The sequence below is a fragment of the Micromesistius poutassou genome, assembly GCF_964030765.1.
Source record: "Micromesistius poutassou genome assembly, chromosome: 20".
NCBI classification, from domain to species: domain Eukaryota; kingdom Metazoa; phylum Chordata; class Actinopteri; order Gadiformes; family Gadidae; genus Micromesistius; species Micromesistius poutassou.
In genome coordinates, this window is record NC_140290.1 from 8,147,778 (window position 1) to 8,161,451 (window position 13,674).

The following is a 13,674-nucleotide window of genomic DNA, read 5'->3' on the forward strand; positions in this document are numbered from 1 at the left end:
AAGGTACAACAATTTGATCAAATTCAACAATGCATAAAGGAAGAATAAAAAAAAAACAAAGACAGGCTTCACAACATTTATAAGAAATATAGTATCGCTGAATTAATTACAGAATTTATGATTTTAAAAAGGTCTATTAGGAAAACATTAAAGTTGGTCCCAGTAAGAAGAACAAAACAATGAATCAACAACTCAATAAAAGTGGTCACTAATGTGAATAGAATACAGTGGATTTACCTATAACACTTTGTCCCCAGAATGAATTAAAATAAAGACAATGAAAATGTTTAGAAATACACAGCAACAGATCAATTTATTGTTCATCCTTTTTCGCGTTTAAAATCCATTTTTCAAAATCTTACCATTTTATCTTTTAACAAAAAGAAAACAAAAAGTGATAAAATTTGTTTTGCATACTGACTCGGAAGAAGCATGCCGATGCACAGATGTACCGGCCCCGCCTTTAAAAACGATCCAGTTTAAGTCTTTAGGCAGCTGGGAGGCTTGCTCTGTCTGTCTGCACGTGTATGTGTATGTGTGTGTATCTGTGTGTGTGTGTGTGTGTGTGTGTGTGTCCGTGTCTATCCGTGTTATAGGGTGATGACGGTGCCGTCCTCCTCCACCCCGCCCCGGGGCAGGGCCAGGCTGTGCCGCGGGTCCGTTCTCAGGGAGCTGAGGATTTTGTGCAGGCTGCCGTTGCTGTGTCGCAGGGCCGGGTTGCTGCTGTGGTGCTGGGGCTGAGCGTGGTGCGGGCTGTGGGGCGTCTGGGGCCCGTTCTGCAGGTTCAGGTCTCTGTGGAGCTGGTAGCTCAGGCTGTTTTGGTGGTGGTGCTGTTGCTCCCTTTGCTGCTGCTGTGGCTGCTGCTGCTGCTGCTGCTGCTGCTGCTGCTGGTGGTGGTGGTGGTGGTGGTGTTGGTGGTGTGAGCTCCCGTTGAGGCTGAGCTGGGAGTGGAAGGAGGCGGTGGACACGACCGACGGGGGCCGTGAAGGAGGGCTCGGGGGTGCGGCTGGTGCAGGGGCCGATGCCGCTGGTGGCGGGGGCAGTGGTGCCGAGATGGGGGCCTGCTGCTGCTGCTGGGGCTGCTGCTGGTGGTGGTGATGGTGGTGGTGGTGGGAGCGTGAGGCGGTGGACGCCGCCGACGCCACCGACGCGTTGGACCGCCGCGACGGCCGCTTGACGCTGCTCTCGATGACGATGTCCGCCTCCTCGTCGCTCTCCAGCTCGTCGGGGTAGCCGTGCGTCAGCGCCCCCCCGGGGGCCGCCGCGCCGCCGGCCCCCGCCGACAGGGCGCCGGCCGACAGGCTGGGGTAGCCCGTCGAGCCGCCGCTGTCCGACGACTGGCCCGAGCTGCCCGAGATGCGGCTGCTGCGCACCACGTTGTTCCGCTGGTTGACGGGCTTCACCGTGACGATGAGGTTGTGGCTGTTGGCGATCATCATGTCCGTCACCTGGTCCAGGCTCTTCCCGGACACCTCGATGCCGTTCACCTCCAGCACCTCGTCGTTGACCGCCAGCAGGCCCGTGCTCTCCGCCAGGCCGCCGGGGACCATGCGGGAGATGAAGATCCCGGGCACCTTCTCCAGGCCGTGGGGGGTGACCCGCACGCTGGTGCCGTCGCGGATGTAGAAGCCCAGCGGCTTGTCCGAGCCGTGGCGGTAGAGGCGCACGCGGCGGTGCGACTCGGGCAGGATGTCCACGTCGATGATGGACGAGACGGGCCGGAAGTCCTGCGGCATGCCGATGCGGATGTGCGGCCGCTTGCGGTTGACGTCGTTGCGCATGGTCACCACCGCCTTCTTGCGGCGCGTCAGCGTGTTGGTGCCGAAGTTGGTGTAGTCCACCTCTTCTGCGGGAGGGAGGGAGGGAGAGGCAGAGAGGGGAGAGGGTTAGCGCCAGGAAACACTATCACAGGTTGTGTTCACATATCAGATTTCCCAGATTGAGGCAACTGTAAAATATGATTCAATGTGCTCAAAACTAGCTCTGTTTAAATTCATTTCTTTGTGGGACGATTCATTTCGCTCTTTTAAAGTTTTCCATTTTAAAAGAACTGAAACTTAACGTGTTCACTTCATACGACCTTGTGGAGAAAACCGGCAGAAGATGACATGGCATCTTTGGAATACTGCAACATTATCAGTGCACTTAACTTGGGTATGCAAATAACACAGAGCCACGAATGAATTGCTGAGATGGCACATGTGTGGTGTTTGTGTCTACGTGTGTGTTTTTGCGTATGTGTGTGTGTGTGTTACATGTGTGTGCCAAAATGCTGAATGTGCAAAGCAGAGCCGCCTCCTCTCCGGAGGTGAGCGCCCCCCACCCCCCACCCCCCTGTGGCTTCTAACAGCAGCTGCAGCAAGGCCGTCTTTCATATGTGCCAACATATACCTGCACCCCCCCCCCCCCACCCCTCTCCCCCCTAATGAAGAGCAGGGCCGCATGGAACTTTCGAGAAACTAGTTGAACGTGGTGATTCATGGCAACCAGGTTGCTTTTGTTCAAATGTATCAGGGAATGCACAGAGAGAGAAAAGGGCTAAACAACTATGATTTCTTATTTCAGTATGGGATGATGATGGCTGCAGTTGAAGTTGACAACCGCCACGTTTAAGCTGAGCTAGTTTGAGGTGAGGACTGAGGCTGAGGACTGGGAGCCTCCATTTCTTACTGCCGCCACACACACTCTGACAAAGTGAAGGAGACTGGACAGGGAGCCGGTGATAACGGGGTTGATAAGCCTGCTGCTTTCTCCCTCTTCCCCAGCGGAAAGGGAAACACAGTGGACACAGTGAGGCGCCATGTGACAGGAAGCAATGGTCCCACAGGGTTCTCACTCCCCCCGCTTCCATGGCAACCCGAATGACTCATCCGTTACCCTACTGTTTTAGGACACCTGCCTTATGCGTCTGTGTGTGTGTGTGTGTGTGTGTGTGTGTGTGTGTGTGTGTGTGTGTGTGTGTGTGTGTGTGTGTGTGTGTGTGTGTGTGTGTGTGTGTGTGTGTCACAATTGTTCACTGCGAAGAAAAAGAACAAGGCAGTGTGATGTCACGTTCTCCACAAATCACTACAGACGAAGAAAAATACTTAAATTCTCATTTCCGTTCTCATGCTGCACTTACACAGTTGGAATAAAAATGAATCCACTGACCCTATACTTTCAGTAAAGGGAGTGTCAACGAGAACTGACTACCAGGGGCCTGGAGGCTGTCTGGCCCATCCATGCCGGAGTGCTAAACTGTCCAGACCAATAAAACTACCAACAAAATGCCTTACTTAAGCTCCCGCTAGGATGCATAATTTTTCCTATTTTTTTCCCTCCCTCGGTTGAAAGTATTCTGGTACGGGGTATTTTTAAAATGTTCTATGTGTATGCTGCGGCAGATGTTTTGATTGAATCCAGAAAAGGCATTTGCTACAGGGCTGGAATTTCTTCCGCAAGTGCAAGTCGTCTTCTCTGATGAGAACCATATTGGAGAGGAGAGTCTCAGCAGAGTCTCATTAAAACAAAGTAAGGTCTCCGGTACAACACCCGACGGTACCACTCCACGTCGCCACACCCCAGACCCCTGCCCCTGCCGTGCAGGATGAAACAATCGCCGCAGACTCAAGCAAGAATAAGCCTCATTCGTTTGTGTATCAATTGTTCTTCTTTATTGTAAAACAAAAGTGTCAGAATTGTTGACTCTCCCTCTTCGGTGGGGAAGGCTTCCAGAAACGTTTAAAACCGAGTGTGACAAGAGATGCTTTTGATCGGTCTCTCCAATTGAGTATTCATCTTCTATCTTATAGGCCACCTATCTTATATCTTCTATCATATAGGCCACACATCTCACCAGAGACTCTTCATTACATAGGGTTTGGCTGATTCTACATTCCTGAGGGTAACAGAAGCCTGTGAAGACCCAGAAGTTTCTAAAACCTGGGGGGGTAACCAGAGAATCGGATGTCCAGCCGACACTAAAAGAGCCAGACTCGTACTATTCCTGTCTGTCTGTCTGTCTGTAGGCCGGCCGACCAAATTAAGCACGGGACGGTGAATCTATTGGGAGTGTGCTGTGAGAATCGTTCAACAGAAACATGTCTCTCAGAACCAAACGTGAATGTTTTCACATGACGTCTTATCATGAAGCTGGACCCTGATGAGTCAGCAGCTGATAAAACAAAGGCTGTAGGGGTCCTGTATTAATGGAAAGAGTGGATTGTGTACATTCGGTCTGTGCTGTATTACAAATCGGCTGCTTATAGGATACCAGAGTTGACCTTAAGGGCCGGTGAAGACGAGTTTGATCTAGTTTTAAATAAAAACTGTTACACTCGACCACGGGTAGCCAGGTCAGGCTCCATCTAGCCATACCTAAATGGTGATTCTGGCACAAACCGGTGTGAGCCAGGAGGCCAATCACACGCATGCTTCTCTAACAACTCCTGACAAGACTAATCCCCAATTGCAATGAAGCATGATGGGTAATCCCGCGTGAACCAGATGATCAAAGACTAGCAGGTGGTGGCCGAGGGTCTTCTTAGAGGTCCGACAGAGCGGCATTTCCCATTGCTATCATATTTAATGAATGGAAGTTTCCAGAACTATGTAAACATGGACCATATGGAACCTAAAGTCACAAAAATTGTGTCCACACACACACACACACACACACACACACACACACACACACACACACACACACACACACACACACACACACACACACACACACACACACACACACACACACACACACACACGGCTGTTAGCAGTTACCCTCAAACTAGTTCCTCTTAAATCCTAAAAATTGCCATCCCACTGCCAACCTTCCAAGAGCCGAGTTAAATGCTGACATGGAGGGAAAAATGCTAATTTACTTAAATAGCAGTGGAGCTCCCAGACTAGCATATCTGCTGCTTTGTCGTTTCCACCATCATCAACATCAACTTGTCGTGAACTACACACATATTGGGCCGGTGAATGGGTTCATGGGCCAATGAACCCAGGTTCAGTTCCTTCCAATCACGTTTTCACTGTCACATCCACACAGAAACCTAAAGTAGTCATCAGAGTACATTTACAATTGGGCCATTTAGCAGACGCTTTTATCCAAATCAACTTTGACAAGTTTGTCAGAAGAAAGAGAAACAATATATTGCTGTCGGTACAGTCATCAAAACAAGTGCTAAGCACAATTGCTAGGTTAACTCATTCCCCATACACAACAATATACCTAGGATACACAATGCTAAGTATATAAGTATTTTATTAAGTGCCAGGACGAGTAACCTGATGGAGGTCAAAGGCTATGTGGGTGACCGGTGTGGTCTTCACTCAAGCTGTGCATGTGTGTTCGAGCGCTGCGCGCGTGTGCGTGTGTGAGTGGGGAATGAGTGTGGAGCACGTGTGGAATGTAGGTGGATGGACTTGGAGACACATCAGAACAGGTTGAAGGCAAGCCTTTTGATATTTCCTTTTTCAGTCCAACTTTCTGTCTGGCTTTGCCAGGAAAAAGGTGTATTGCCAGGAACCCATTACATTTAGCTTTGTAGCTCCATGCTGTTGAGCTGGAGCCATTCTGGACCTCACATAAAGCAGTCAATTGGATCAACGTGCCCTCAACTGTGCTCTCATGCTTAGATTCTGTAAGTGGTTTACTCTAGTGCGACAATAAGAAGCTAGCTTGCTAATTAAGTGGTTCCCAACTTTGGGCTTGGGTCTCATAGACGTCCTGTAAAGACTAACTGACTGCCTAAGGATTCAAAGCCACGAGCAAACTGCTACTAATCATTTAGTGTGGAGCAGAGTGATGCGATTACGTTCACCGGGACATTGATGTTACCAGCAGATGTCGATTGGGTAAAAACTACTTGCTTGGAAGAAGATGGACAAACGCTTAAGTGGGGACGCAAACATTTTTCAGAATTTTTTCTTTTTTTCTAGAAATGGTCAGAGGCCAAAAGAAGTGCGAAGCCACCATCCTAGAGGGAGTGTCATGCTGTCCTTGTCATCACAGACAGACAGCCATGCAAAACAATTCCCTGTGTTAGACTTGACTCTTTTGAGCAGGCAGCATGTCACAGCTTCCTGCTTCATCAGCGTCTCCCAAACAGCACAGGGATCTCCAGAATTTTACGACCGCACGTCGAGAACGCTCCCAGGAAGCACTCTGCCCTGGCACGTCTTCCAACGCTCACTTCAGGGCCAAAACAAATCAGAAAGATGCACTGAGGGCAAGGCATCATGGGTATTACGAAACCAAAAAACATTGTTCTTAAACGCTTCGGTGAGCTTGCTGATGCTCCGGCCTCGTGAAGCAGGTCTCGGTTCACTGGCTCCATGAAGAAATCAATACAGATTACCATTATGGCACACGGCACGCATGTTTGTGTGTGGCGAGAACCCCCCAACCCCATAAGAGCGCGTACATGTATAACAAGGAGACCACAGAGCCAGGGATGAGGTCATTTTCAGGGAGTCCGATGCCGTAATGGACCTTTTTGTGTGTATGTGGGGGGGGGGGGGGGGGCTTGTGTGAACGTCCGCAATACCGTCATGTATTGACGGCACTGCCCCGTGATAATGGCTGGTTACAAGTTACAACATATGTTGTAATGGCACTTGTGAGGAACAATGGAGGCTGTTGATTGGGTCACAAGCTAGCCGTTGGTCGGGCGCTGACCGACCAGTGTCAACAACAACGACACCCACAATGCAAAGCCCAGACGTCCAAGTCACGCGGCGTAAAACAAACGGGAGTCGTCTGATGTCACTCAAATTCATCCGAGTGTCGAATGACATCACTTGGACGCGCTCCAGCCGCGCCGAGAGATTGCGGTAACTGGTCTTTCGAGACGGTACGGTTCCGAGAAGGGCCGCCCGCCGCCATCGATTGTTTTGTTTCTCCGTTGCCGTGATTTACAAACACACCTGATTTGAAAGCATGCTTGTGTATTCAGGTTAGTCTGTGCGTGCACGTGCACACACACACACACACACACTGAATAATCAGGTTCAAACTGATTTGCCATTAGTAATGGAATTGGCCATACAGGGAAATAAATCAATAAAAGAGATTCAATCACAGGCACTGTTATCGCCAAAAATAGCATTTGTGTGCGCTGGTCTGAGTGGGGCGGTACCATGTTATGAAATACCACTATTAATACCGACTCGAGAAGGGATGTTTACCTCAACAAACACGGAATGACTGCTACTTTGTTTATGGAAATCTAAAGATACATCCCATACGTCCCAAGCCCTCCTCACATTATCAGTTTTCTTCTCAGGTGACGAAGTCTGCACTTGCTATAGATCTGGCCCTTGTTGTTGTTGCTATCCCCTCTCACGGACCTCCTTGCTGTACCCCGTGCAGTTAAACGGAGGTCTTTGTGCTGGTGGTGGGCTACAGGACATGTGAAAGTGTGTCCATATGGAGGAGGTACAGCAAAGGCTGGCGGGGTCAGAGCCCTCCGAGTCCCTCCCACACACAGGTCGCGGGACCCCCTTTTAACAAGGCTCTTGTTGGTGTTTTATTTACACTTTAGTATGACGCATGGCCAAGTGGCCCCTCTGACCACACACACACACACACACACGAAAACGGTGAGGGTTGGGGTGTGGTGTGTGTGAGTGGGCAGGACCTTGCACAAAAATGGGTTGAACCTGGAAACAGATCGCTTTTGTTCGTGTCCCATGTCACATGTCGGAGCCACCACCGCGGTATTAAAAGCTGCAGGGCCGCTGGCCACTGACCCCGGGTCATCGGCCAGGGGCTCCATCTATATTCAGATGTACACGCCGTGTCACATTCCTGCCCCCTACCCCGCTGACCTCTGGACCTCGTCATGGGGCTCGCACGGCCAAGCGTGACCAAGGGCTTACTGACAGTAGAGACCACTACTATATATATATAAATAAGAGAGAGAGAGAGAGAGAGAGAGAGAGAGAGAGAGAGAGAGAGAGAGAGAGAGAGAGAGAGAGAGAGAGAGAGAGAGAGAGAGAGAGAGAGAGAGAGAGAGATGCAGAATAGCAAGAGCGAGACAGTCTAAGGAAAGGTAAAATAAACAGAATAACTAGACCCACTTTCTTTTTGCCTTGGGTTACACCACACACACACGAACCAACAGGAAGAAACGGCACATGACAGAGCGACGCTAAGTAGGGCAAAGCAAAGACACCTAAAGTGCAACAATAGGAGCATACAGTATACAGTGTGTGCGTGTGTGTGTGTGTGTCCAGTGTAATTCCCAGTGTATCATTAAGGAGACTCTTAAAAGGAAACGCCAGAAGGAGAGCATTGTACTTAGTGGGGGGGGGTCACCCCAGACGCCCACTGCATGACATCATAGCACGGTCAGGAACAAAGACATTCTCTCTTTCTATGGTTGGGGAGAAAAGATGAATCCACAAATAATAGTGTACACTGTACACGTCCCTCGATGGAGCAATAGCAGAGAAAATAGATAGTGGCAAAAACAATGTGTCATGGGAGAGCTTCCTGCGGACACACAGAGACAGAGACACACACACACACACACAAAAACAGAGAGACACACACAAACAGACAGACACAGACACACAAACAGAGACACAGACACACACACACAGACGTTAGACTCCCACCTGGCTTTTCCCTCCTAGGTTACGATAACGGTTATTTTACTGTAAACTACGTGTCAGGTGATGGGGTTGTAAGTGCACATGAAAAAAAAAAACAACAACTACGACTCTCAAGACACACCGTCACACAAAACCGCAGCAGGATCCGTCCACGTGTTCAGGGGATATCTTGCCAACAACCCCCAACGCCCCCACCCCCGCCACCGCCCTCTACCCCCACCCCCCGGCCAAGGTATTCACCAAACATCAACTCTGGAGACGGGGGGGAAGAAAAATAAAAGAAATCCAGGCTGGGGGAAGAGAAGAAGAAGAAGAAGAAGAAGAAGAAGAAAAAAAGTCCTTTAAAATAAGCAAACATATTTAGCATTCTTGTCAGGGCTGGTTGAGGCAAGGCTCGGATGGAAAGTTGGAGTGCGCCGGAATACAGGCCGGCGTGTCTGCTGACAGTTGGGAGGGATGGAAAACAGACAGGGGGCTCAGGGGACGGGGGGACGGGGGGAGGGACGGACGGACGTCGTCTCCTCGCCGACATGGCGTTCACGGGGCGACATGTATGGACACGTGAGAAGGGCTGGATTGGCTTAAAGACACAAAAGAAGTCACAGAGCTCGGGCTGGGGCTGGGGCTGGGGCCGCGGTGATGCATGCAGGCGGAGGGAACGCGAGTCATCGTTGGGAACGGCCCCGTCGACAGCAGCGTGCTGAGTCGATTAGCCGGCCCAACGGGAGTTCAGGGGGTCGGGCTGGGATGAGTGACACACACACACACACACACACACACACGTTATCTGTTCCCCACACTCTGCTCCATAGATGCTGCGGTGCCTGCCAGCACATCTGGGATGCGTTAGGCAGAGCTGGGCGTGCACAGCAGGGTGGGGGGTGGGTGTGGGGGGGGGGGGGTGAGTGCACAGTCTCCACCCTCCACCCCACCCCCACTTGCAGGTGTCAACGCCCACCGCACCACCAAACCCCAACCCCCAACCCCCCCGTCATTAGTGCACCTCACGTCTCTGTAGCATGGACTACTAAGGGGGGAAGCTTACGCTCTGTGTGTGTGTGTGTGTGTGTGTGTGTGTGTGTGTGTGTGTGTGTGTGTGTGTGTGTGTGTGTGTGTGTGTGTGTGTGTGTGTGTGTGTGTCTCTGTGTGTGTGTCTTTTTCTGGAAAAGGGTGAATTTTTTCAGAGAAAGGAAGATAAAAAATATGATTGATTGGTGCCAATCCTCCCCTCACCTGGCCACAAGCAGCTCTGGCTGGCGGTTTGAATCCAGGGAAGGGTTTTTACTACCATGTGGTCGACAGGTTGCGACTGACTGTCTATCTGTCTGTCTGTCTGTCTGTCTCTATGCAACAGGCCTGTGGTGACAGCCGACACAGAGATTACACCCTAGTCCTAAATCAATACATTACTTTCAGGGTCCACTTTCAAAAATAAACACCTTTGCTAAATTGTCCTCTCCAAGATCCAAAATAAACTTGTCGACAGAGAGAGGAGGAGAGAGGTCAGCGCTCCGATTCAGGTGGTTGGAGTGAACCAAAGTTCAAAAAGACACATTATATGCATTATGTGTACGTACTTTATAGGTCCCATTGTATGGATGATAAATTATACATCATTGTCGTAGTGGATAAAAAGTGTGTCAATATAATTGTGGGTTCTTTAGAACATCCTTAACTGCATAACCCTTGTCATGGGCGATAATATCAGAATGAAAAAGGTATCAAATATTTTGTGTGTGCGTGTTTGCTCAAGAATCTGCGGGTGTGGGAGTGTGTGAGGTGGGAGTTAAACCCCAGCAACCACGTGTGTGAAGTGTGGATTACCTCCCCTTACTTCCCGCACTGGACTGCCCCCCCCCCGCCTCCATTGCATTATGGGAAACCCATCAACCAACTGTAAACGCCTGGCCAATTCTCCCAGTGATAAACATCACTGGGACAAAAAGACCCAACCATGATGGAATATTTAACGAATATAAATACATCACGTTTAATGGACGCTTTTATCGGAAGCAGCTTAGAGCACCGCGAGGGGGTCCGTTTATTCCATGTATTAACCCACATGGGGTCCAGTGGGGAATAGAACCTCTAACCCGGGCAGCGCTAATGCCATGGCTCTAGGGTCCAGACACGAGGACCATTGAGCAATGGATCCGTCTGGATTTCTATCCACTGTAAACGGACCGCTCATGTGCCCATCCTGTGTGGGGAGACGGCAGGGGGCTGCTTATGTCTGGGCAGACACCCCCCCCCCCCCAGGAGGCTGGCAGTGATCGGAGACAGACCCCACGGGTCTCTTAATCTGCCCCTGGATGGAGGTGAGACACACCAGGCTGCCTGGAAGGATTAGCTAAACACCACACACACACACACACACACACACACACACACACACACACACACACACACACACACACACACACACACACACACACACACACACACACACACACACACACACACACACCAAGTGTATCACAGAGCAGATTTGAGTGGACACACTTTGACCTTTCCACCATATTTTGTATCTGTGAAGATACAACTTTAAGCCCAGGGCAGCGTCTTGGTACACTAACCAGACCGGCCGCCATCTTGTCAGCAAACAGAGATAAAGTACTTAGTCATAGTGCCGGGAAGGAAAGGAGAACATTTTGATACACAATCAATAACCCAATGCGACGAAACCCAAAACATTCCCCCTCCCGTCGAAACATAACAAAAAAGAAATGTGACGCAGGGACAACCGCAGCGCATGCAAGCACTCCGGGTGCACAACACACACACACACACACACACACACACACACACACACACACACACACACACACACACACACACACACACACACACACACACACACACACACACACACACACACACACACACACACACACACACACGGCAGTGTTGCTAGCATGAAAACCTGTCTTCACTGTGCTTTTGTGCGTCAGAAACATGCACTAGCAATCGAAGCTACAAACGTTAGCATGCTAGTGCTAGCAGATTCCTGTTAGTAATAATACGCATTGAACCGTCCTAGTAATAGTTTGTAATTTTAACTAAGCAGTGAAGTATCACAGGCTTTTAAAAATAGATGCAGCCCACATATATTCAATGAGACATTGAAGAAGGATAAACACAATGGATCTGCTGAGTGATGGTTAAAGTAATGTGATGGTAGTAATGTGATAGTAATGGCTAATAAAGACCTCTCTAATCGTGTGACACAATTGATTCCAATGTTCCAGTTCGGTTGGGTAACTCAGACATGCAGGCTCAGACATGCCTGCATGTCTCCCCACCGCACACCTTCCTGTGTGCGTGCATGCGTGTGCGTGTGTGTGTCATAGGGAGTCAGTCAGAGAGGCTCTTCCCATCTCCCCCGTCTCCCATTTCCCTCCCTCCTCCATATCTTCCTCCCCCTCCCCCCTCCCTCCCTCCCTCCCTCTCTATCTGAACTGCTGAGTCGGCCAGACTCGGAGGCTGTCCCGCGGCCCACATGTTTGGAGAGGGGAGGCGTGGAGTCTGCAGGGAGCCGATCTTCTCACCGTGTGTGTTGCCGTGTGCGCGTGTGTGTGTGTGTGTGTTTGACTAAACTGCTCGAGAGGTTTTCAATAAGCATCTCTCCCCCTCGCTCGGTAATGGAGTGTGAGTGAGTCATGAGTTGACAAAAAGGTTAAAAGACTAACGTCAATGCATTTGAAAACTCCTCCACTGACGGGCCCTCAGTCCAAACTAAAAACACATCGTTGTCTATTAAAAACTGATTTTCAAAGTTCCAAACCCCCATCGTCGACCGTTGTCGCATTTCCAGACGAAAACCCACGAAGGGGGTTTAAAAAACGGTATGTTTGTCATTCAACCTGTGTCGTGAGGACTTTGCCAAAAAAAGCCTCAGCCGATCCCAGTCCAGCTGGGCAGCAGAGGTAGACGGTAATCAAAGTGGAATTAACGGCAGACGGGCCATCGGAGAGCAACGGCGGCAGACTGCTGCGTGGGACGGCTGCAGCCACAGCCGGGCATGACACACGGAGGAGTTGTTATCTCGAGGAAGCCAGTGTTATTAAGGCTCATCCTCTGCACTTCCTGTCAGGGAACAGACTGACCGGTGAGGGCCGAAAGAGCAGAAAAACGGACAGTCCTCGCTGTCATCCTGATGGGAAAAACACTGTGTTGTTATGGACATTGGTCATGGGGATATGGCATGAAAACTTCCTGCAGGGGCAGAAGGAATATACACGGTCCCGGGATTGGTGGGAATGAGAGTCTTGATTTGCGATATTTCTTACAGCAGATCACTCAAGACCTCTTTTAACAAAGTCAAGGAGAAAGATTCAAATAAGCAAAGCAGAGTTCCAGAACTTTCTGACAACTGCTCTGGTGATCCTGTACCCTCATGGCCAATAGGATTCACCGCTGGCCCCAGTGTAGCCAATGAGGAGGAGGCTGTCGGCACCAGTTATGGCTTTAACACAATTGTCCGAAGGGCTGGGGGGATGGGGGGCTAGGGGGGGAAGGGGATGACAGCTTGTCTCATTGTTTGAGCCATGTGACCTAAATATAGATGTAGATATGTACTTTATGCAAGGCTCAGCTCTGAGCTGTAGGGCCCCATGGCGAGATGATTCTGGACGCACATGCACCAAACCCAGGCAGTCACACACACATGCATACATTACACACACACACACAACACTCCTTTGAGAGGAGAAACATCCACCAAATCAGTGGTTGTTGGAGTTAACCCGTCTATGACATAGCGCATGTCCTGAAAATACACATGAGAAACACCTGGTCCACGGCAGGCAACATCGTGGTTCAAATGCAACATGGAGGACAGCTTTGGTACCCAGACATTGATTGAATGTTAAATGACAGATCTATTGGCTGCATAAGGAACACCAGACCAAGCGCTAACAGGCAGCACACGCATCCATCCATCTGTAGGTCGAAGTCTGCAAGTGTGACAACTGATGACTGATTGGGGTTGAGTTGTGCCTCAATGGTCATAGAATCCTTAATGTGGTCCGAGGGAGATAAACACCACTGCTGGCCCGCCAAAGCGGG

The 13,674-nt window shown here is 50.0% G+C and overlaps 1 protein-coding gene across 1 annotated transcript in view; it reads right to left on the reverse strand.

The window, feature by feature from the left end:
* Positions 1 to 5: 5 nt before the first annotated feature.
* The window catches only part of pard6gb (par-6 family cell polarity regulator gamma b), a 31,179-nt gene continuing 17,510 nt past the window's right edge, over positions 6 to 13,674 (reverse strand). The window contains exon 3 of the mRNA XM_084485038.1: positions 6 to 1,846. Within this exon, the coding sequence (XP_084341164.1) occupies positions 591 to 1,846 (1,256 nt within the window). The 3' untranslated portion in view covers positions 6 to 590. The remainder of the gene's footprint in view (positions 1,847 to 13,674) is intronic.